The sequence below is a fragment of the Dermacentor silvarum genome, chromosome 1, assembly GCF_013339745.2.
Source record: "Dermacentor silvarum isolate Dsil-2018 chromosome 1, BIME_Dsil_1.4, whole genome shotgun sequence".
In the NCBI taxonomy this organism is placed as follows: domain Eukaryota; kingdom Metazoa; phylum Arthropoda; class Arachnida; order Ixodida; family Ixodidae; genus Dermacentor; species Dermacentor silvarum.
The window spans coordinates 85,759,777-85,785,105 of NC_051154.1; the positions used below are offsets into that span (position 1 = coordinate 85,759,777).

The window sequence follows — 25,329 nt, forward strand, 5'->3', positions numbered from 1 at the left end:
TTTCATGAGTCGCTAGCATTAACCTACTGGATAGAGAAGCAATGCTGAGACACATATCATTCACGTGTATTTCACAGATCGTTGATAAAAGACTCTGCCGAAGGGGTCACTGAAGTCTGCAGGTCTTTTTCAGTGTCAACAAAGTAACTAAGTGTGCAAAGCAATTTGTAGCGAGTTGAACATACAGCAACATATTGATTCTCAAGACACAGGCTATCCATATCATGAGAAATAATTGTTAGTTGGCTACTTCTTTCACTTTCAAAGTATCATAAATTTTGTCCTGTGTATGCATTGAAATATAATGTGTCTGTGCGAGGTGTTCACACTGGAAATTAAAATAACATGTTGAAGGTGAAAAAATGTGGATGAGGGAGCCGCCGTTGGTGCTTCTAATGCGCTTGTTTTCCTATTGCCAGGAATTTCACAAATGAAGCGAAATTACCAATAAAAGCCGTGCACGTCCGTGTCAACAATGATGCAATTAGCTTTTAGCCACAATAACATTTTAAGGGAAAAGGTGAAGGCAATTGAAAAGAAACCATAAACGGTTTGCGTAACAGGACTTTGGTACTGACATTTTAGGAGCAGGGGGGGGGGGGGGGGGGGGTCGGGATCGCCGCCCCTCCCCCTGCCCGGAAAACTCCGAAGGGGGCTCGAGCCCCGGAGCCACCTCGTAGTCGGCGCCTATGGTTGATTGTGGCTTTCTGGGTCTGCAGTGACATATAGTGACCCAGAAATTATGTTACCGCATTGATTGGACCGCATAATTCGAGAGCATTTTCAACTATTATCGTGACCCGCCGTGGTTGCTCAGTGGCTATGGTGTTGGGCTGCTGAGCACGAGGTCGCGGGATCGAATCCCGGCCACGGCGGCCGCATTTCGATGGGGGCGAAATGCGAAAACACCCGTGTACTTAGATTTAGGTGCACGTTAAAGAACCCCAGGTGGTCCAAATTTCCGGAGTCCCTCACTACGGCGTGCCTCATAATCAGAACTGGTTTTGGCACGTAAAACCCTATAATTTAATTTTAATTTAACTATTATCGTGAGCACCAGCACGGGAACATATAGTGCGATCTAGTGCCACCGATGTTTCCGGCTTTACAGGAACCCACTCTTCCATATTCTAGTACGCTATAGCTACAAAGCATGCTTCTACTACGCGCTTCGTGTTGGTTTATTCTGTGTTTCGTCTTGTTATTCCATGAAAATTCAGAATGGCCTGCTCCAAACTGCTTCAAAATGAAATTTTATCTGCTCCAAATTGCTCCAAAACGCAATCTTGTCTGCGCCAATCAGCTCCAAAATACAATTTTGTCTGCTCCAAACTGCTCCAAAATTATTTTGGGCAGTCTCACCCCTGCTTAGTTTGAACTGTTAATATTAGCCATGAACCAATACCAACTTGCCCACTTTTCTATCCATTGCACCGAATGTAACAGCATGCAAAAACATGGCCAACAGGAATAGAGACTTCAGAATAGAGCCTCAAGTGTGTCCAATTAGCTGTCATTATAGCATTACAAGAAGGCGATTACAAAAATAAAGCCTTCATTAGTTGAACACTTGTGCATGATTCATTTGGCCTGATTCAACTTAATTTTCTGCTTACTGTACTTTGTTAAATATGTGAGTGCACTTCTATCAGAAGTAATGGCTGTCTCAGGTTGCTCGCAAGTCCTTCTGTGACAGCATGCAACTAAAGAAACAGCTTTGCTTTAATAAACTGAGCACCATCACGCAAGATCACATCAGCACTTCCATTTCTAGACACTGTCATTACTTTTGTTACTGTCTGAAGTTATGAGGAGTAGGCCTCAAGACTTTCGCAGTGTTTTCTTTCATTTTATTTTTCAAATTTTTCACTTTCTGGCCAATTCCTCAAGCCTTGTTAAGGTGGTGCCACAACCACAGCGATCTTCTGTCCCTACTGCATTAAAAAGGTGCAGAGGTGAGCTAGCTAACACCTACATTGTGATGCTGCTTGTGCTGTCAAGACATAAGAATGGACACAACAGTTAATTCTGTTTTTTAAGTCTGTTTTTTTAAGGCGAAAGCTTTAAATCTCCATGTTTCAAGGTCGCTGTGAGGTACAGAAAAAGTAAGCAAGCTCGCCTCGAACTTGCCTCATGCTCGTGCCACCGCTCGCGCGTTCGTCTTCCTCAGCTGGCTCTGACACCGCTCATCATAAAATAAAGGGGAAGCGGAATGCAGCAATAATGCAACATAGACGACTTTGGGGCTAGAGTAAATATGAGGTGGTGCGTTAAATCTGGAAAGGAGTAATGGGGCCAGCGCTAACGTTTGCAAATGCAATTCTGTGCTAGTGTTCCCATACTGCCCCTTGTGCTCAACACCGGAGGACGTTGAGGGAGAACGTTCTGGAAACGGTGCAAGCACGCTCTTGCGCTTTGTATACGTCGCCGCGTGGGTCCAGAGCTTCATTCCACATTGCTATGGGTCCAACTAGGCTTTCGCCTTCACATTCTTAAAAAGTTCTAAGCATTTCCCGTAATTTTTCTTGAATTAAAATAGTAGTTGGACTTTCAGCAGTAATTACCAAAGTGGCCCTGCGAATTAATTTTAACTCTAAACGATTTTGCTTTAAGGATTCTCTGCACAATCCGGAGTTTAGTGCAAAAATAATGCATCCACTTTTGCATTTCACTGATCCAATGATGCCATAAGCTACTATTAATGAGTGCATCAGTTTAATGGATAAGTATGGGGAGCTTGCTTATCAAAACTGCCTTGTCACCGCAGCCAGTGCCCACACTTTTTGATGGCATCATTTCGGGGGTGCATACCGATGCTAGCAATATTGTCGGTGGGTCAGAAGGAAATTGTGCAGAACTCCCTGATGTCGGCTTACTACTTTGTGAGGAAAGAAGGGTGGTTGGCTGCTGGAAAAGTGTAATGGGTGGCATCGCTTTTATTGCATGGAAGTAGAAGAAAAAAAAAAAGAAGGGGCATCCAGGGGGAAGCAAATTCTGCTCAGAGTTGCATTGGTAAGCAGCCTCACCCCCCACCTCCCAATCACTGCCGTCATGTCGCAATTTTACGCTGAAAAATTTAGTATGCATTTTTGTGCTTGCTTTCAGGATGACAAGCATGTAAAACTTAGCACGTTGTTTCTTGCATTTGTAAACTGTGCGCCCAATCAACAATCATATTGAACAGCGTGCGTAACTTGCATAATTAGCTGCCAAAAATCTGCCACATGCAGCTGCAGTCGGTGAGGAATAAGTATTCTAGAGCAGACAAAAATACAAAATAGTATTTTGACGTTGGCGCTGCCATGGCAGCAAGATTCATACTGTGCACGGAGTAAGATAAACAGGAGCGCCGACTCTGCCACCGCGCAACGCATTCGCTCGGGACAAACCGTGTAACGCTAAATTATACATCGCATAGCGCCATCTGTCGAGGCGCGTGGAAAACACTCAACAGCTTGCTTCCATGTGCGCATGCGCTGAGTGGCGGAGACCAGCGGCGACGACGGCGCAGTACCGGCAGCGCGGCATCCATAGAGCGTGTCGTCTGCTACAAACGTGGACCCTCGGCCGTCTCAATTTGACAGCAATCAAACACAAAAAATATATGCGCGCAAATAATAAAAGCGCAAATAAACACGCGGTAGCGCTTTTATGCACACATACGAAACATTTTTAGATGTCTTTAGAGGAAACAGACGATAAATGATGCTGTACAAAAAGACACAACAGAAGTACTTGTTTTTCATTCCTCTACGTCTGCGCGGAAGCGAAGGTGCGAAATTTTTGTCTTCCTCGCTTTGTTTACCATGTCTGCAGTATTCATGCCTGACGGAACAATGTATCTTGATACTTGTGCGTGAAGAGATTGAGCAACAGGACAGTGTTTTGTTCCCGTCTGTAAATCTGGTTATGGCAAAGGACGCAAGAAGTTTTCGCTCTTCGCCATCTGATCTTCAACTACTGCACCAGTGGCGTCAAAAAACTCCTGAAATAAGCGAGCGCTTAAAGCAATGAACAAAATATGTGCGCGACACTTCGAGAAGCAGCTTATTTTTTATAGTTACTTCAGCAAAGACAAAGGCGATGTCCTACTAGATGTAAAGAAAGTGTCTCGACTTCGAAGCGGAGCCGTTCCTTTAATTTGTTTAGGGAAGCCTGGCGTAGCTCGATGCTGAATGCCAGGAGGAACCAGAGGACGCCAATGCGGAAAGACGAGAGGAGCTCAATTTAAATTTCTCTACAACTACACACAGTGCAGGTGCCTTTCCTTGTCCAGAGACATGCCGTAATTTAGAGAGAGTGAGAAAGGGAAAGAAAGACAAGGAGGTTAGCCAGTGTAAATACCGGCTGGCTACCCTGTAAATTCTCAGCCTTGCCTTCGAGATGATTCCCCCAGTTATGCAGACACATAATCAGAGCTTCTCTTGTGAAATAATAAGCAGGAAACACTGGCAGGAATTCCCAATTAATATGTTTATAGATAATGTGGCAATTCTGCTCGCAAGAGACCCGGGCGACACGAAAAGCACCGCGAGATGCGTGCTCAGATAAAAAAGAGTGATAAACGTCAACTTTTGCATAAAAACTTCTTTTCGCTGTCGTCTGTCATTGCTTGAGACCACCCGAACTGCCGTTATATCGCCTTACCATTTGCTATAGTTTTTCTTTCCGTCTTAGTTTCCGTAATTTGTTTATTTTCTGTTCCTGTGCCTTGTAAAGTTCCATGTAGGCCACCTGACAAATGCCCTGCATTTGGCCTGTATAAAATAAATTAAATAAAATGATACATGACTTGTTTCTCCTGCTAACGTCACTCCGTGAACCGCAAGAGCTATATGCGCTACAGGCGTCGGGGCGTGCACGGAGCAGACGACAAAACGGATAGGCAAGCAGGCGCCGCAAGAAAGTCCCCGCGCCTTTGCTCGTTCGGTTTGTTGGGCCCGCCTCTCCGCTGCAGAGTGTTTCTTCATTCATAGCGCCATCTGGCGAAAACGCTTTGAAGCAGGAACCGGCGTTTCAGAATGTGTCCCTTCCAGACGAGCGGAGTCGGCGCTCCTGTCTTATCTTACTCCGTGATACTGTGCTAACAGTGAATAAAAACTAGAAGCTCAACCTACATTCTAGGATCCCTTTAAGTGCTGCAGAAATTCAAGCAAGGCCATTCATCTTTAGTGATTATCTTTTTTTTTAAGTCATAGGAAATAAATGTGCCCACATTGTTAAGCATACCGAAAAATTTGGTCCAACAAGAGCACATAGTTTGGCTCCTTTGATTGCACCGCTCTGTCTCGCCTGCGGTACACAATGGTTCACCTGCTACATCTCGCATGTGCTGCTCCTGGATATGCGTTTCATATTATTGCTGCTGAAGACAATCACAGAAGTTGTGTGCAACTATTACAATTGCCTGTTTGTGCACCTTTCATATTGATGTTATCTGATGATGAATTTTCAATAGCTTAAGCTTCTGCATTAGAAAGATCCAATAGTGTGCTACTCGACAAAGAGATACACATTAATGGTTGACACTTCCAAATGAAGCAAACGAAATAGCAGAAGCACTCCTTGTAACCAAGTAATCTGTGAAGGCTAGCACGCAGTTTAGTGCCCGACATTAGTGAAAGCATCATTGAGGATGGTGCAGAAACGTGAGCCATGGGCAGCAACTTGCCTCAATTTGGGAACAGGCAAAGGTGTGCACATTAATCGGACTTACAGATGAAGCGAGAGTTAACTCCCAGTCATTTTAGTAGAGCTCTCAGAAATTGCTTCAAATGTGCTGTTTTGTGTGAAGCTTGGCAAGTAAACATTCCATGGTTAGAGCACAAAGCTGTGAACATTTTAGTAGTTATCTAGTTTTATGCAGTGTGTCAAACTAAGAAGCAGAATGTAGATAACTACCCTTCTTCTCAAAGAGAAGGGCACCTCCTGGCACTTTTTATTAAACTGCCCGAGGGCAGCAGACCACAGAAGCCAGCCACTGGGTGATCGTTTTTTACTACAAATTAACTCATGCACAATCCCATTCATGTATTGCACACCTACAGATATTCTAAGAAACTGAAGTGGCTGTTGTAAATGCATCACACCCTTCCCGCCACTTCGGTACCTTTGTCGGGGGACCACCTGGGAAGGCTGCCATAAGCCCACCACAGAAAGTTGCTGGCGGCACACTGAGGGGAACAGACAAGTTGAGGAATTGGGGAAAGTAAACATTGCACTCATCTCCTCACATATAAAGTTCTCTTCAAAAATTATATTTCGGTAATATATTGCTTGAAAGTTACTGCATGAATTCCAATGTTCTGCTCAGGTTTCAGGAAATTTGTTTCAGGACCCCTTTAAGAAAGGACAAAGGGTCAAGACAGGGGAGATATCCCAGTGAGAGTACAAGTGAAAAACATTTCCCCTTTGTTCTGCAAAATTTTGCAGTACAACTGTGTGCTGTTATGCAATTCATGAAGCAACCGGAAGGTGTCCAAATAGTGAAAAAAACATGCTTCTGCAAAGTTTCATTTTACGCATCCAGGTGAATGCTGCCAACCTACTCATCACCAGTGTTTGTTTTGTTCTGTAGTTTTCACAGTGCATCTCTGCCTGTTTGGTTTTCGTAGCCATTTTTTTAGGACTTGACTAAATGAAATGTTTACATCAAATTTTAAACTTTGGCTTGTCAACTACATTGTAATGGGAACCCATGTTTGTCCCAGTCAAATTTTCAATTGGATCGACAACTTTTTTTTTTAGCACAATTGGACCTGTTGGACATGTAACACGTGATGCTGTCACATCATATATGCAAGAGAAATTTGGGTCACCAAGTAATGCCAGTGGTTCATGACAGTCAAGTTGTACAAGAGATTTTTAACTTAATCACTAAATACTGCTCTCCATTGATCATACCAAAATACAGAGACCTGTTATTTGAGGGGTCATAATATAAAAATATTGCCCGTGGCGCATTAACAATTTTTTTGTTTCATGGCATCATTCATCCAATGTCTTCTAACTGAGACCAATTGGCATTTAGGGGCCCTATTGTGACCAGTTGGTATTTATAGACACCAATTGGTGCATCTGGAATACCTGAATAACTAATTGACCAATACAGATCTAAGCAGTGAGGCCCAACTTGCAACAATATCCAATTGAAAGTACCTTAACATGTATTACACCCACAATGATGTCCAGTTGCAAGTTTGTCTTATTACCAATTGGACACAAGGTTTTGGGCAAATACAACAAGGTCCGATTTGTGCCCCATTGAAAAACAATGGATTCAATCATGTCTAATTGGGACTGTAATTGTGAGTGGACCCACAATGATGTTCAATTGAACCAACTGGACACAACAAGGTTTCAGGAAAACACATTAAGGTCCAATGTTGTCTCATTGAAAATGATAAATTTATTTTGTATTACCTTTTGACTGGGTTGGACTTGGTTCTCATTTTCTGCTCCATTGTCTATGCTTGAAATAATAAAAAACAAGATGGTACTTTTCAAAAGCTTGAATAAAACGACATGCAGCCTATCCAAAAGAAATGATAGCCCTGTAACTTCCCTTTAGAGGTGCCAAAGCTACAAGGAACCCATGTTTGTCCCAGTCAAATTTTCAATTGGATCGACAACTTTTTTTTTTAGCACAATTGGACCTGTTGGACATGTAACACGTGATGCTGTCACATCATATATGCAAGAGAAATTTGGGTCACCAAGTAATGCCAGTGGTTCATGACAGTCAAGTTGTACAAGAGATTTTTAACTTAACCACTAAATACTGCTCTCCATTGAGCATTAAGAGGCTGTTCTAGCTGTGTTGTGCTGCACCAGAGCACAGTACTATCACAAAAACAGTTATTGTGCAATTCAAAGGCCAAGTCATGCACAACACAGACCTTCACAAGGTCCCTGTCCATTTTGGGTTTGTGTCAGTGTCCCTTGGTGTGCAACCTTTTCAGTGCAAACTGTGGGGATGCGCGACTCTCACACGTCCCCTGATGTTGTTTTCCCCGCATAGCTCATGGCTGTGGTTGTAGTGGTTGCGGCGCATTGCAAGAGATGGCGCGAGTGTCGTGATGCTAACGCCACCGAACGGCGGGGTGACTTGGGAGAAAAAGGCCGAAGGCGCTTCCTCTTTGGCTTGGGATCGGCAACCAACACGCACGAAGGCTTTGCGCGTGCGCCGGCCCGCTTCGCGGGACCGTCTCGCGAGGCTAAGAGCAGGACACTGGTATGGACGAACGCGGATCGTTCGAACGCGCCACCGTTCACGTGACCGTACATGTGAACGACTAGGCGATGGTGTCACAGCATGGCGCGAACATATTCGCTCGTTATCGGGTCGTGGTGAGGCGCATCCCTACAAAACATACACCGTAAAAACAGTTTCTCGTATTTCCTTGCTTGATTGCAAAACAGATCTGCGTGATAAACCTCTGCATTAAATTTTTGTTTGTCAGTTCAGCACATGTACTGTGCACATTCTGTGTGTGTTGCTGTTGCCATAATGAAAAAAATAAAAGCTGTATTTGTGATAGAACAAATATGTACATACAAGAAGTAAGCAAATAGATTGTTTATTGTACACTATATGTTACACTTTTTACATCTGAACAAACAGCAATATTTAAAAAATAAGTTAATTATTCACAGCCATGTTGTCCACTACAAAAAGGTAAACTAGTAAACTTCTGTTAATTAAGTGGGCACCAATATGTGTGCTTTGTTTTCAGCAGCCATCATAGTTTGTTCAATGACCACAGCACAGGTTTCTGTCCAAAATCGGATGAATCTGTGAGCATTGTGGCCAGCGGTACAATCAAGCAAACAATTCTCCTTCTGCAACACAGCGGCAACCACAGCCAGATGGGCACTGGGACTGACTTCTGAACCAGTCCAGCAGGTGTTGTACATGGCCTCCATGTCCACACTGAGCGCAAAAGTGAAGCTGGCCTGCACATATAATGCAAGTTGCAAAAAATTTACGTGTACTTTAAATAATTGTGCACACTTCCTCTACATTCAAGTATTTTATAATGATAGCTGACCTGTAATGCCATCTTTGAATGAGTACTGACACAGAAACCTTGGCACTTTTTTTTTATATATTTTTTTTTGCTTCAATGGGTAGCTGTCTCAATTGCTCTATGCCATTTAATGCAAAAAGTTTAAAATAAGTATCCATTCCAGTGCAACATAATGGGTTAAGCAATGTAAAATTGGTCACAGTTGATGATCTAGTGGTATCTTAAACCACTGATGCAGCCAGCCTGGTGTTGTGGCCTTTGGCCACATCATGCCACTGAAAGCCAAGTGCACTGACTAGTAGTAACGGTTCAGCCACCACTGGTCTTTTTGGCACCCGCTGTCTCGTATACCACTGCCCTGGTAAGCTGATACCAACGGTTGTTTTGGAGTTGGCTTATAATTATCCACACCTTGGATGCTCTAAATTCATTTCAGCAGAATGAACTTGGCTTTATCTGTGCACCTAAGCTCATGCGCAGTGCATTCCACTTGTCTGAGGATATGTGGCAAAATTGCAGCACACCAAAAGTATGGCCTCTGAGTTTATGAGGAGTTGCACTGTTGTAAGAGCGGAATGCCGCAATCTTAGAGGCCATGCAAAACTTGATGCATACATGGAAATTTCTCGCAATGTTACGAAGTTTGACACATATTAATAAAAACATAATGCTTGCATACCGCTTCTTAAGTTTTACTACCACGAGCAAGCGAATAAGCCAACATAGAAGTGTTTGTAGTATATTTTTTCCCCCTCCTTTCGATTCTATGCCTCATTGGGTTCTTTTACTCTGAGATAGCCATCACCGGAAGGCTGCAATGAGGACACCACCATTTAGTCCTTCCCTTCTGTCTCAATCCATGCTTCTTTGTAGTCACATAAATACTAGAAAGCTGAGGAGAAGATGTGTTACTTTTCCAGAGAATCCAGAACAGATGCTTATCCCATATGAAAAAGGGAAGTGACAACTGGAACAAAAAGGGTCAGTATATTGCAACAGCGCAAACTGACAACACCCCAAGATGAAGAGGGCCACGGGAAAAGTTCTATCCCGTGATTTGTTTTGTGTGTTATCTGTTTGCGCAGTTAAAAATGCAGTTTCACCAAATTACCCAACTTCCTGTATTATTGCAAAAAGGGTCAATATGGCACTGTAGGAGACAGCTCAACACACTTGGCTTTCATGTGCATGGATGGCACGGTATGAAGCCACTGCAACAAATTGACTGGCACCTCAGTGGTTTGTGATACCATGTAATCAGCAGCTGCCACTGCCATGGTGTTGCTTTAGCCTCTCTAGGACAATCACATGAGTGTCTCAATTTAATTTGTTATAAACAAAATTTTTATATAACATGGCCAAATCACTACATACAATGGAACCAAGCTTCTTTTTTCAGTGCATTTCTTTGTTCCAGGTTAAATGAATCTTAACTGAGACAAGGTGGGAAATGTGGCTTAAGAAGTAGCACAATGTTACACCTTATAAGGATTGAGAGCAATATTCAACCTTTCACACTTTTTATATTGTACATAGAGGCCATTTCAAATGGAAATAGCTTAATTTCAATTTATTGCACAGAGCAACAACACAAATTAAACATTACAAATTTGGCTATTGAAAGAAAAGCTCACAAATGTGCTTTGGCAATATACCTTATAAAAATTACTTTTATATGGGATTTCTTCTGTGCATGCTTTGCTGCCTTCTGAACACACAGCAAAATCCATTCAGTCTCTCCATAGGGACTGAAAGCTGAGTGAGATGGTACATATTCATAGTAGTAGTCTGTGTAGCACTCGCAGTTAAGACGAAAGACAAAAGGAACCATATGGGACATGCGTCAACTCTCAACTGATTTTTACTGGGGAAAAAAAAAAAAACAGAAATAGCTAATAAACTTAATTAAAAACAAAACATACTATATATTAGAAAGAACACCACTAAAGGGTATGTATCAAAACCAGAAATACAGTTAAACTTCATTATAACAACCTCTAAATTGGCACTTTACTTCGCTGTATCGATATTTGACCTTTTATGCAAATAAGTACAGTCACTGATGGATTTTTCTTACGTGAAATAGGCCGTAAAATTTTCCAAATTATCAGGCAATTGTAAAAAAACAATTTCAGTGAGAAAAAAAGTTGAATTTCAGATTTGGCAACCAAAGATACGGTTTCATGCCATGTCGACGGTATCTTCACATCGGCGGTACAAAGTGAAGCCTGTGAAGCTTTTGCGTCCACTCCGCCACTGTGGCTAACAGTGTGACCCATGGTGGGACGATACTATTATCATGAAGAGCACAGGCAGAGGGGAGCGAACACTTTGTCTGGCTCTCGCTTCAATGTGTCTCCAAAACTCGAGATTACACAACCTCCAGCACTAAACACACAAGAAGACAGCACACATGAAACCACGACCATTTAGGCTCGCCGCCTTTGCACTCGCTGCAGATTACCTCCAAGATAGGGCACGCTGGCCACGTATGCACTGACAGTCATGCGCAGCCATGGCCAGGCTAAGAGAGGAGCCGTGTGCTCACCTGCTCCCCACCCCTAGAGCATGCTTGATCCCATTACGGTGATCTTGTTATGGCCTCTCATTTAGCACGCCACACAAGCATCAATTTTAATAATTGCTGCCGCTTTTGCATCCTACAGCACACAGGAGGAAATACAGTTTTTTAAAATAACGCAATAGCACGACTAGTTCTTAGTTGCTCAATGGATATGGTGTTCTACTGCTTGGCACAAGGTCACGGTTTCAATTCCTGGCTGCAGCAGCTGCATTCCAAAGGCAGGCAATTGCAAGGATGCACCTGTATTTAGGCGCTTGTTAAAGGTGGAACAAATTAATATAGAGCTCTCCAGTTCTGCATCTGTCATAACTCCTGTGTTGCTCTGGGAGATTCAACATTTTCAATCAGTCAATGCTACAGCATGGGTGGAGGGAGGGTGTGATGAAAATGCAAGAAAGTGCAACTAAATGTGCCAAAAATAAGTCTTTGCATTACGGTATAAGGATTTGCAAATTAAAATAGGTGCAAAGAAGCAGGTTTCAAATTTTGTGCAGAGCACATTCACGGACTTACAAGTGGACCTGCATACAGTCAACCGGCCAGATACAGGGAATTCACTTGATTTTACTTTCTCCAACAGGTGAACGATTGAATTTCTGGTGCCTGCTTAACATGTTGCTACTCTTGTTTGCTCTTTTCTCTAAGCAGCTACACTTGTTGGGCACCAGCAACAAGCAACCACCTACAAATGTTAGGCAAGTGTAGTTCAGAGGGTTTTCTCTACAGTATGTTCTCGAATTCTTGGTATTGACCCCTTTCGCGGAGCAGTTTGTTCTAGAGAAATGAGATGGCACTTTCAGCGCCATGCCACGTGTGGCCTCAGCAACAGCGCGCGAATACGAAACCATTACCGCTTCTACCTTGCTTCTGTGCGATCAGCTGTCGGAAATGCAAATGAGTTTTCGCTAACGCACTGTGCTCCAGTCATGCTGGATTGAATTATGTAGATTGAAGATGTGTGGCTGCAAAAATAGTGACTGGCATATTAAGGAATGGAATGAATCTGGGTGGCCAAGTTTGAAGACCGTTGCTGCAACTGTCCGTACGTGTTACCAGCACTTCGAGATGTACGGCTTTCCTCGAGGATGCAGAAATTTGCTCATCCACCAGCGTTGTATTGCTAACATTAAAAGAAAGAGCTTCAGCCCCGGAACATCGACCAGAGTGAGTACCACTCGTTAAACAATGACAAACGTAGTAGCGTCACTTCCTGTCATAGTAAGTTTCACGCACAGTATCTGCACTCATCTTGCCCCAACTGGCACGGAAACTTGCACCCACTCTATAGCCAACGTGTCAAGAATAGGCGAATGGGTGCACACTTGAATATATGCGGACTATGTACGCATGATAAATGACGGGCTACACCGATATAGCACGAATGGTCGAAGCTGAATTTTTCGTGATGGTCCACAAGAGCAAGCGAGTTACCAGTGATACTATTACTACGTCTTTGCTACAACGTATTACAATGTACAAAACAGCTACGTTGCAAGTCTTGAGCGCAGGTAGAACCAATCTACAGGAACTGAGCACGCCTGCGAGCGATTAGGCAGAAACTAATCGGATAATGACCGCACCGAGGAATTTTACTGAGTCAGAAATGTGACAAGCCGCTGCTTCAAGATATTTGCCAAACAACCAAGAGCAAAACATGCAAATCTTGATTCAATTCATGAGCGAAAAGTTTGGATAGTTTGGAATACATATTTAGCCCGGCTTTTAGAACAAGCACCATATACGCTGCTCGCACCATTTGGACATAGCATAATCAGCTCCGAAAGTGCTTTTGCATGTTCTCTGAAGCTGTGGCTAAAGCTTAGTGTCATCGACCGAGTCACCGTCCACGTTATCTTGCGAAACAGAGGTTTGCTAAGCTGCACCGGCGTGATACACATCCATTGTAAACACGGAGGCAATGGACGCATTTCCACGTGATCAAACATGGCAGCACCCACGGGATCGTCGCGAAAAGGGTCAATAGCCATGCTTGCATGTGCTGTGTCATGAGACGCAATAAATAATGGCTCAGCCCCATGTTGGCTCTCTTAATGATGCAACACAAGTTGGGATACCTATTTCTTGCGGCAGTAATGTCTGAACAACATTTCACTAATGATGAATAAAAATAATTTGAGGCCTTTGTTTTTCTCCCACATCATGCCAGGTCATGTGATGGCCTACAAGGATTGCATGTGTGTCGAGTGAATCAGACCTAAGGTTAATGAATGCAACAAGGGTATAGAAAAAAGTTATTGCTCATGGTCAAGCTTTGCAACCTCTCTTACTAAGTCTGTACTCCTCCCCCTTCTGCTTTGTTTTTCAGTGCTGCAGGTTGCTTCATACATGGAGGAAGAAAAACGTTAGAACAGAGGGCCTCATGACAACATTGAAGTCTAGTCGTAAAAAATATAAATGAAGGCTCATGAGAGAGAGAGAAAAAAAAATTAAAACAATGTGTGATAGGCATGCAGCAAGCAGCTTTTAGCACTTTGTGTATTGCGGAGAGCACGGAGCAGGTGTGGAGAGCCGGTTGTAATGTCACTAAGAGTTACCATGAACCAAACACTGCTTGCAAAGATCTGACAACTGCGTGCAGGGCACATTTCCCAAGACTCAACACACCGATGGGCAGCAAGCGGAAGAAAGAGGAAGGAAGGGCAGAGTCAGAGGAGGTTGGCTTTCCGAGGCTGGCAGCCTGCCCATCATACTCCCTCCTAGTTTTTCTTTCTGCAGCCATCATGACACTTGCATGTAGGAAGTGCTAAATGAAAAGGCTGTGAGGCACCAGACAGAGCAGCTTGTACCTCACTCTTCGTTGTTTTATTTTATACCCAGAATTTAATGATGCAACATGTTTTTAAGATAGATTACCAAAGATAGGAAATGAACCTGGGGGAAAGTTCAGTAAAATTGGAAGTGACGGTTTTTATTAAATTTCCACCCAGGAAGTGTCAAATTTTCAGTATTTTGATCCTTTTTTCCCCTTCAAATTTTACCATCAAAATCTACAACAGCAGTGCAGAAGAGAGAATCAATGTTTTGCTATGCATTCAGAAAGGCCAACAAAATACATGCAGAAAGAATCTCATATGAAAATAATTTTTGTAAGATAGCTTAAAGAAATTGTCAGAAAAGGATGATTTTTGGGCTTTCCATTCAGAACCTAAATTTGTCATTTTTTGTATGTGCTGTTGCTCCATGCATTAAATTTAACTTATTCTATTTCCATTCACAATGTACTCTACATATGACATAAAAAATATGAAGGCATAGAAATGTGCTTTCTTTTCCTCAAATTGTGTGCACTGGATAGAAAAGCTCGGTTCTGATGTACAAGATGATTTGCTGTGCTATAGAAAACTTAATTGAAAACAAAAAATTGTCAGCACACTCCTGTGAATCATTATCTGAACGCCCCGAACTCTTTATACTCCTATCCAAATATACATGTGTAATCCACAAATGCACTTCTCAGACCACTACTGAGGTGATTTGACTGAAATTTGTTTTAGATAAATGAAAACAACCAATTCTGATTATTGTTTCGAGCAGATCTCTTTATTTATGCCCTCAACTGTTTGATAAAAATTGTACCCATTGTGCTTCAGTTTTCTAAAAATTTTACAACTCTTTAACTCTGCAATAACAAGAGATCATGGTTTTGCAAACAGCAACTGTTTGAGCGTCTAAGGAGGAATATTTTGTTCAATAACTCTGGCAGTTGCATTTGTGCATTTCATGTGCACCTGAATAGGGAGAATAAGGCCTAAAGCCTCCTTTTAACCCATGAAATTACACAGGAATTTACATCCATATTGAACTGGTTGCATTGTAGGAAAACTTGCTATTTAAAGTTTCTAAGCCCTTCATATTGCACAATATTTTCTACAATGCCTGAAAGTATTCAGGACAAAGTGATCACGTGCACCATTATATGAAGCAAGAACTCCTGGTTGCTGCAGCCTTCATAATGAACTTTGACAATTGACACAAAGATATGTGAATTAGGGTTTTGAGGATAGAAAAAGACACACCTAATTGAATCAAACACCAATATCAAATAACAGGCTCAAATGTACCATGAAACACTATTCTAAATATCTTTGTTTCCAAAAGAAGACAGAAAATTAATGGGCAAACAAGGCATATTTATATCCTTCAAAAGGCACAACAATGCCCATTGCACTTGAATAATGTACGAGCTCGTACAAGCTCACTCAAGTGGGCATCATGGAAGTAGACAAGAAAGGCTACCACAGCTTGAATATAATAAAAATTGTAATAATGGAATGATGCAAATGAACAGGGTTATGATGCACTACAAAACAGAGTTGATTATGCACTAGTGTAGGACCTTATTACCTCACACCACATTAGTGATGCAAACTTTGTTGCCAAAGAAAAAATACTTGACATTAAATAGTAATTAAAAAATAAAATGAGTTTGCAGGTAGAAAAAAAATGAGGTATGTTTGAGGTGACTACAAGCTACCTATACAATTGAACTGCTTGCTCTTTACGCTCGTTCAGATACCCCTCTTCCCCTAATAATCAATGATGCCTTCCATAGGAGAAAATAACTTAAAAAAGGGGTTTCAGGAATATTGTAAAGTACTTTTGGCTAAGCTGGTAGGTGCCCCATGTGTGAGGTGGCCAGTACAAAGGTCATTCACAGTTTTAATTATTGCCGTGAAAGAACTCATATGTATGACATGATTATTAGCGTAACAAGACGAGGACTAAAGAAAGAGCACGGGACCACACTAGAAAGAGCACAGGACTACCATGGTCCCATGCTCTTTCTTTAGTCCCTGTATTGTTACACTAGTAATCATGTCTTATTATGCTCGTTATCAACTAGCTTAGCTTTCTGCCTTAAACGATATGTAGCCATCAGTACACTTCCTTTCAGTAGGGCAAACGTTTACCCCTTTCTGAACTATATAGCTGACAGAGAGCATTGTTATACAGTCCATTATTTTGGCCGAAGGGTTGCACTCCAGAAATAACTTCTTAACCACTCTAGAGACACTTTCCACGCAGTGCTCTCTACATACAATGGATTGGAAAGAAGTCAAGGATGGGTGAATATGGGCACATGGCACCTTGTAGTCCAAAGAGGTTGCACGTGTTGCCATTGCACAGCTGAAATATTTCTGCAACTGCTTCCTTCCAAAAGTTTTTTTTTTTTTTTTTCGTTCATAGATGAACAGACACATGTTAAACTGCTTGACTAACATTTCAACAGTTATCCATCTGTCAGTGAGCAACAGGGCCTACACTTTCACTATAATTTGTGGTTCATCACTGAGCGATGCTTGGCTACTTCCTCATCTTGCTGGCTTGTTTGACCACACCGAAAGCATCTGCACCATTTAATCATAGTGCCAAATATGGGGCATTATTTGCTTAGGCTGCCACCAGAACAGGATGAATCCCCCTGGGATTATTTCCCTTTAAATGTCAGAAACAGATCAATGTAGGCACAAAAGGCAGCCCCATTCTGTTTTCGAATGCCTTAGCAGCATTCTACTGTACAATGGCACATGATATCCAAATGCCACTTAGACTAGAGAGACGAGTAGTCGTGTTGATGCCTGTCATGTATAATGATTCCCAAATTTTGACACGAATAATTAGAACTTTATAAATGACCTTCATAAATAGCTGCCCATTGCTAGAGTCTATAAAGTAGTACTGACACAAAAATTTGAAGTCGAGATAACTCGGGAGATTGATTTAGATGGACACACACACATCGTCTACAATATATCAGCGGCGAATATAGCTTAGAACACATTTAAAATCAATTTTAAAAGTACATGCGCGCAGCCACCCGCAAAGCGCAGCACCTCGCGACATTGACATCAAGGAAGGATTGTAAATAACCAAGAAAACGCTACGTCACGAGTTTGCGCTGCCGTCGGGGCGGGGCTGGCGAGAAACTTTCTCGCCGCTCCGAATATCCCGTTGCTTTTTTTTTTTTCTCCCTGGTCGAGACACTGGCCTCGTTCGCCGCTGACAGCGGCACAAAAATCGGCTCAATTGTTTCTGACAGGAAATAACTCTTAGAGTAAAGTGACCTCAAAAGTGTGCATGTTATGAAACGTTGTGCGATATGGTTAATCGTTGTCGAGATTTTGGCTCGCAAGTGGTCAGCGCAGCCGCCGTAGCAATCCTCTCTACGAAGCGGCTCGCCTTGCTAACGTGTTTTCTCATCGCTACCAACACCGTCGGCAAAACTAACTGTACTGTCAGTTATGAGGGTCATAAATGTGCTGACGACTGTGTTGACGAATATAGGTGCTTTATTACGAGCTGCGGGCGGATCGCAAGGGCCGTCGGCCCCGGATCAGACGGCCAGAGAGCTAGACCTATACTGTTTCCCAGTGATCGCCAGCTCGCCTGTGGTGGATCGAATCAAAAGTGGTTGGCCACGTCTAATATGGTGGCGACTCCCGCCTGGAGGAAATAGTCGTCGCTGGACGACGAAAACGAGGACAGCGATGACATCGCAAAGCTCGTGCAGGCGTAGCAGACGAACTAGCAACACGAAGCTCGCTCGCCTGCGAGCGCGCTGGCTTGAACACGTCACAGTTTTGTGCGATCACATGCTCACTGTGTTTACAATCCCTCTGCTCCCATGTCGTTGCTCTCTGAAACCGAAACTTGGACTGGCCGCTGCAAAGAAGACTCCAAATAATTACCTGTCGCGCTCTGAAGCAAATGAGGTTTCACGCCGTGATTACTGGGTAAATAGCTACTTATTACAGCAGAAAAAACAAGTTCGAAAATTTTTGTGTCAGTACTCCTTTAAGGCTTCGGTAACCTTATTTGACAATAGCAACGTTTTCAATAATACCAAATAACCAAAGGCTGAGAGCAAATACAAATATAATAAAATACATCCTATTCATATTTGATATCATAGACGTTTGCATATCTTCAATATAGACTCCCTTGTACATGTAAAAATGCAACAAACAAAAATACTCACCTCGTACTGCAAGATGGCAGACAATGCAGTGCAAAGTAAGTTTCTTGCACTCGTCACACTGAACACTGCGAACATCACTTTTGCAGTAATGGCATACTGTAACAAAGTCTGCAAATAAACACAGGTGTAGCATAATATTAGCTACAGAACATAATACTAGCTGCAGTGCCAACAGTCAACAACCATATTACGGGCCCGTCCACCCTGCCGCTCACTCGTCAATCTCGTACATCTCGGCGTCTGCATAATCATCTGAGTTTCCAGCGTATCTTTGGCCGAACCAATGCTTTCAATTCATCCACATTACCACGTTCAGCATTGGAATAACCTACCAAACGACATAGTTGACATTCTTGAACCTGATTCCTTCAAAGCCACACTTATGCATATTATTTCCATAATTCATCACAACTAACCTTACTGTGCACCTAAGTAATTACCTTTAGCGAAGTTGTATAGTTTTTGTTAGTTTTTTGTTTTGCATTGTGTTAACATTGTTAGAGACTTGTTCTTTCATCTTCACCAGCTACCATTTGTATAATTTCTTGGTATTCCTTTTTTTCTACTTCACACAGTCATTTTGTTTCATTTATCGCATTATTTATATTATTAGATATTTGTTCTTTCATGTTTACCCGCTAACAATGCATTTCTGTGTACTCCTTTCTTTTTGCTAATTCCCTGTATATTCCCCTCACGCAATACTTCTTCGGGAGCCTGTGAGGTAACTGAATAAATAAATAAATAAATGACTCACCAACTGCTTTCACCTTGGGTGGGCTTGCTGACAGACACTTTAGAACACATGCTCTTTGCTCATACAACTTCCATTTGTAGAGTATTTCTGCATACTTTTTCTTGAATTCGTCATACTGAGCGGATTTGCTAGGATCAAGGAGTCTACAGAAAAACAATCCATATTAGCTTCAGTAAAAACCACCAAAACAAACCAATTATTTGCATTCTATTTCAATTTACACAGATTTTGATAAAGCATAGTTGGTAAGTTTGCTTAAGAGGCCCAGCAACACATCTTAAAGGGCAACACTTTTACTGCAATAGCAATTATACGAACAGTCGATGTGCATTCATGCCGTTAGTGCCACTGCCATCATGCTGTCACATACTGATCGCACATACACAGCCTGCATGCAAAGAGTTCATGTTTCCAGAGATGTGAGCGACAGGCAGTGTCTTTAGCTGCAATAATGGTGAGGCCAAGTGGATGCACCAATATGCCCCACTCAATTGGCTCAGCAGCGAAGCCAAGGCAGCGTTCTACCTTCCCCTGCTGGCATGAGCATTGTGCGCACACACACTAGCATTCCTGCTGAGCAGCTCTATACAGACAGTAAATGTCAAGTCAAGCTAAAGCTCTCTATCCTTTCACAGGGTGTTGACAAACGCCAAAGTTTTTCGTTGGTCTCATCTCGTGCACTATGGAGGTGCAACGCCTGAGAATGCCACTGGTAGCGCTCCTCATCACACCAGCATTGTTAGATGCCTGGCAGCTGCCAGGATGCTGTTTCCACTGCGCTGCAGCAGTTGCCTTAGATGATGTGTTGCTCTAACATGTTGCCTCTGTGTATTGGTGGAACACCATATGAGGAGCTCGAGCGCAATGCAAAACCTTGCTATAGCTTTCAATGTTTCGCCCTTTGGGCAAAACTGCCAATAATTGGTAAATAAGGTTGCTTTGTTGCTAGGGAATACTGTCATGAATGTCTGAGCCAATTATTATTTCTGTACATGCAGCTAGGAGCCCACAATCTTAATTGAAAGACTTTTCTGCTCTTTCCTTCAACTTTTCAAAGCCCCACTTATTTTAAGTACTCCTATGTAAGGGAAAACATGATGGCTACTGTGAGAACCTTTTTAAATATCACAATCAAGCAGCACATCTAGCAGAAGAAAAAGTGGAGAAATGTTATCACTGATAAAGTGGTGCACAATTTAGTGGTAGGGTACATTACCACTACACCGATACTATGACCATCGAGATGGGCAGCATGATAGAGGGCCCTGCCACATGATTTTGAGGTCATGCAAGTACAAAAGCCTAGTGCATTATGGGCATTATTATTGTGCACAGATATTGACACATGTACTTTATCTTTCTCGGGTGACTGTGTTTAATCATCTAACAAGTGTTATCGCTTAGAGTTTCTCGAATGTTATCAATGGTTCTATCCGCTGCCTGTTGTCACCAAACCTTGTGTAATCTGATTGCATGTATGCACCACACGAATTGCGTAGTACTTTCTGGAAAACACGCTGGCACCAGTGATTACTCTGGAACCTTCGATGACTCATTTATAAAAGCCGACGTGTTTGACCCAATGATCAGATTTTCAATGACCGCCGACTGTGTTCACCACTATTGTTGTTCTATCAGTGTAGCCTATTTTTGTGGGCACACGTTCACCCAATAAAAAGCTAGTTTCGTCATTCACAGTATTGCTGCTGTTTTCTTCATCGTCACTACTACGTGACAATATGGCACATGGCTTTGAGTGCAGTAGGAATGATGAAAAGGAGGGGAAGGCTGTGAGGGCTTGGCAGCATTTGATTGCCACTAATTCCAGTGGCAATCACAAGGTGCATTCGAAAATTTTTTTGTTGGATAAGATTCGTGAAGAGATGCCCTTTAATGCGAGATGCATTTTACAACTTTCATAAAAGGTTTAACCTTTTAGCAGGCCCCTTCAATAAAAGTTGCAATATGCCTTGGACACGAAGGAGCATCACTTTGGCAATTTCTTCCTGCAAAAAAGTTGCAGAAAAGCAAACGTTCGAGCTGCTGGTGTTTTATTTCTCTTAGTGCTTTCCAGTAAGCCAGAACTCCTGGGAAAGGCAATGCTTTACCCACTGTCACTTGACTGTGCTGCAAATTTAGTTTTCCTGCTACTTGCATGGTGCGTACCGTAGCCCCTTCGGTTGTCTCACTAAAACTGTGCAGTGTTGTATAGTACTCCTTTAAAGAGTCTCTCACCAGGTCTTGTTAGAAAATTTTGGTTTTACACTGGATGTAGCCTTCAACCACAAGAATTTAACAATGGTTTAGTAATAGTTGAGGTAAATGTTGTGAGGCACTAGTGTGAGCGAAAGAGCTACCCTCCTCGCAGCAGAAGCTCTTATTGCCCAATTGACCAGTGCCTGCAAGTGGCATTCCTACCCTGCCTTCTCCCATGAGAGGTTTACATCATGAACCCCCACCTAAATATTTTTTCTTCCTTCTTGCAACGCCACACACTTCTGGTATGCTTTGCATTTCATGGGAGCATTTTGCCCCCATCAGAATGCATCTGCCTCTACCAGCAATCACACCCGCAGCCTTATAAGCAGCAATAAAATGACAGTGATTGAGCCAAGATCAATGCAGGTAGTTCTGGCCTGCAAGAATGCAGGCTCCTATGTGCATCCCTTTACACCACAGCTCAATATGTTGTTTCAAATGCACCTCCTGGCGCACAGATTCATAGTGCCAGCTAGCATCTGAATGGTACACCACATTTTAGCGTGGCCAATAAAAATGTGTAGGAATAAATTAAGCACATGCTTGTTACTGACTCGCAGCTTGCAGCAGCTAATGTGAATTCTGATAGTGTAACCAGCCATCTCTCCTCTTCCTGTATTTATCAATAAATTATAGCTCTGAACCCTTTCAAAATTGTGGATTACTAGAGAGTTTTAGAATAGGGGCCCCAAAGAAATAGCGTCGACACCAATGCACATGTGCGAGACGCTAACTGCGTTTGGGTTTTGCGTCGGGCACGCTATTTCGCCGATTTAGCGGGAGCCCCAAAAGCAGCCCCAAAAATTTTGCGTCAACAAACATGGCGGCACCCATCGAAGCGGCGGCTCTCCGAGTACCAAACTCGGCTTGATTCGTGGTAACGCGTGAAGTTCCTAAGCTAGGAGAAGTGTCTGCGGTTATCACTTTTTCTCAACTAACGTGTGTAATGAAGATTGATTCATTAGACGCAGCTGATTCTGAATTCGATTGTCAATTCCATGGCTCGTAGGCCTAACGTGGATTAGCTTGGCTGGTGAAGGCACGTCAAGTTGGTTACTCAAAATTAGGCGCAATAAATCGCTTGTTGCTAACAGAATAACATCTTAATTGCAATTAAACGCAAAACCACGAAAGTCAAAATTACTCTTCCCATCATAAAATGGTATAATTTATTTTAATATTTAGAATAGTTTTTCCTTGACACCGTAGTGGCGCTGCAAGCGCAAGACGCTATTCGCAAACGCAAAGCCCTATTCTAAAACTCATCACTCTTGCATGCCCCAACGCTAATACCCGCAAAGCTCTTTGGGGCCCCAAACTTTTGGGCCCCTATTCTAAAACTCTCTAATGATGTGTAGTACATGATCCATAACATACATCCAAAACGAAATTCCCTTTAGTGTTTCTTTAATGGTCGGAAGGACCTCCCCTACCAAATCAATGCATTCACGAACAACCATCAAAATCATTTTTGGGTCGCTTTAAGTAGCACTGATGTGCACTGATCACTTTCAAAGTACTCTATTGTCTGTTTCAGCATGCTTTGTAGGTCTCACAATGCAACACGGTTTTCATAAAATCACAGCTGCTGACTTCCTGTTGCATTCGAGTGTAGTTGTTATGAGGCATACTCTGGCTTGTCTCTGCTTTTTCTGCTCCTTTATTCGCTGCATGTGGCTCCTACTGTTTGTGGGCTAGCAACTACAGTGGAACCTCGTTCATACTATTCTGCGTAATATGTTTTTCGGGGTGATATATCTTTTTTCTTTTCCTGATAATACGATTTGTTTGGATGATACGATTTTCGGATGATACGCTTTATTTTCCGGTTCCCGTGAAGATCATATCAACGAGATTCCACTGTATTGGTTATGACCCTTAAAAGAATCCCGCTCATTCGGACCAATAGCTGTTATCTGCTCTCATGATGTCATGGAAGCATTCATGGGAGCAGTCATGGAAGCAGACAAACAGTGGGAGGGATTTGCCAATATAGATGCAGGAAAGCACAAGCAATGTCAAGAGCAATGTTCATCTCTAGCTGCATTGCAGGTGAGTAATATCAGGCTAAGGTATTACACACATCATTACCTAGCAATGGTGGCGGTTTATTTACTATGTTCAAGAAGGATTGCAGGAACACTTATTGAACTTTAAATAAAAGGGCTCATGAAGAGGCTTTTGGACCACACATAACTACCTTCTGAACATATAAAATTTTTCTCTTTGCTCTCCTGTGTACCACTTAACCTCACCTGCGTGCATACCTAGCCTCCAAATGTTGTCTTCAAGACGTAGGAGTGCATTGCAGCCTAATGTAAAAGCAAAACTGTTCCTTTCATTTTAGTGCATGGCAAGCCAACACTTCTGGCAGCCCATTGCTTCTGCAAGAGACATTTGTGTAGAGCCAGCTAAGCAATCTGGTGCCACCCCCAGAGATACAGTGCAGAAGAAGCTCATCTTCGTTCTTAAAATGTTTTTCTTCCAAATTATAATGTAGAAGTGATCAGTGTAAATGCCCATATGGCACGGCTTGCATTGTTTCGAGTGACAATAAGTGGTAGCGTCATGTGCTACAGTAGGGCAAGTGCATATAAGCACTCAAGCACTCAAGGCACCAGCAGTTTTTTCAAGCCTTCCGATTCCTATGCAGCCTTGAGACAGCAAACAACAATCTCCAGAAAATGAGGACTATATTTAGCGCTTACTTGCAATTAGCTCTGTGATTGGTGCGTTCTACTTCTCGGGGATCAGGGCTGTTGTCCATAAATCGAATGTCATCTATGGAATCTGACCAACTGTTTGAACGATTTCGCTTTAGTGACTCTGAAAAAAAAAAAACAAAAAAACATTTCTTTGCATATGTGCACATTACCATAACAACAAAGTACTTGGTTTTAGAAAAATATTATACAGGACCATCAAAGCAGAACCTGGGTGCCACCACTAACAGTTGTAGCTGTTTCCCTGCTTGATTTTTGCCTCTTATAGCTCTCTGCCATGCCTTATTGCTGTCATTATCTTGTTGCTATGGTAACCTCATGCAGAGCTCAAAGCCTGGAGTGGAATCACCTTCTGCTGTCAGCAGTGGCATCAAAATTCTGCTTCGGTAAACCTTTATTTTTTTCCCTCCAAATCTGGCTTTTAAAAAACCTATGCAATGAATTCTGGGTTTTTACATGCCAGAAATGTATGTATGTATGTATGTACATACGTACGCACGCACGCATGCACGCACGTATGTATGTATGTATTTATGTATGTATGTATGTATGTATTGTCACCTGTAGTAGTGGGAATAGGGCAAGCGCAGAGGCGCAAGAAGAAAGAAGTGCGTGTGCTAACCGCCCCGCTCGATAGTTGGCTCTCGCCGCCGTTTTCTCCAGAGCCCAGCCGCTCTCAATAAATGTCGTCAGCCCCCTTTTGAAGACGCGTGGCAAAGTGGTGGAGGTGCTGGGTATTTCTCACTCATGCCACAGACTCCTCCTGGGAGCAGAAGCACCAGCCCTGTGTTAGTCCATACTCCCGTCCATCGGACCAGCCGCAGGATCCGGGGACTGCCCCCTGAAGACACCGTAGTGCTTCAGACTACCCCAACCGGTATGGAACGTACAATGACGAACCGGTATACACTTCAGAACCCGCTGGTGCCGAAGTCGTTCCATGGCGACGTCTTCGAAGACGTCGAAGACTGGATGAC

At 42.6% G+C, this 25,329-nt stretch overlaps 1 protein-coding gene across 3 annotated transcripts in view; it reads right to left on the reverse strand.

The window, feature by feature from the left end:
- Nucleotides 1-8,563: 8,563 nt before the first annotated feature.
- Nucleotides 8,564-25,329, reverse strand: part of LOC119431788 (GATOR complex protein WDR59-like) — a 110,891-nt gene continuing 94,125 nt past the window's right edge. For 2 of the 3 annotated variants that reach the window (XM_037699265.2, XM_037699260.2), the window contains 4 exons: nucleotides 24,338-24,455; nucleotides 19,371-19,513; nucleotides 18,614-18,721; nucleotides 8,564-8,955 (listed from right to left, as the gene is read on the reverse strand). In XM_037699265.2, coding sequence (XP_037555193.1) covers nucleotides 8,822-8,955; nucleotides 18,614-18,721; nucleotides 19,371-19,513; nucleotides 24,338-24,455 — 503 coding nt within the window. In that variant the 3' untranslated portion in view covers nucleotides 8,564-8,821. Of the gene's footprint in view, nucleotides 8,956-18,613; nucleotides 18,722-19,370; nucleotides 19,514-24,337; nucleotides 24,456-25,329 lie in introns of those variants that run through there. The other variant, XM_049670580.1, reaches the window with a different exon arrangement.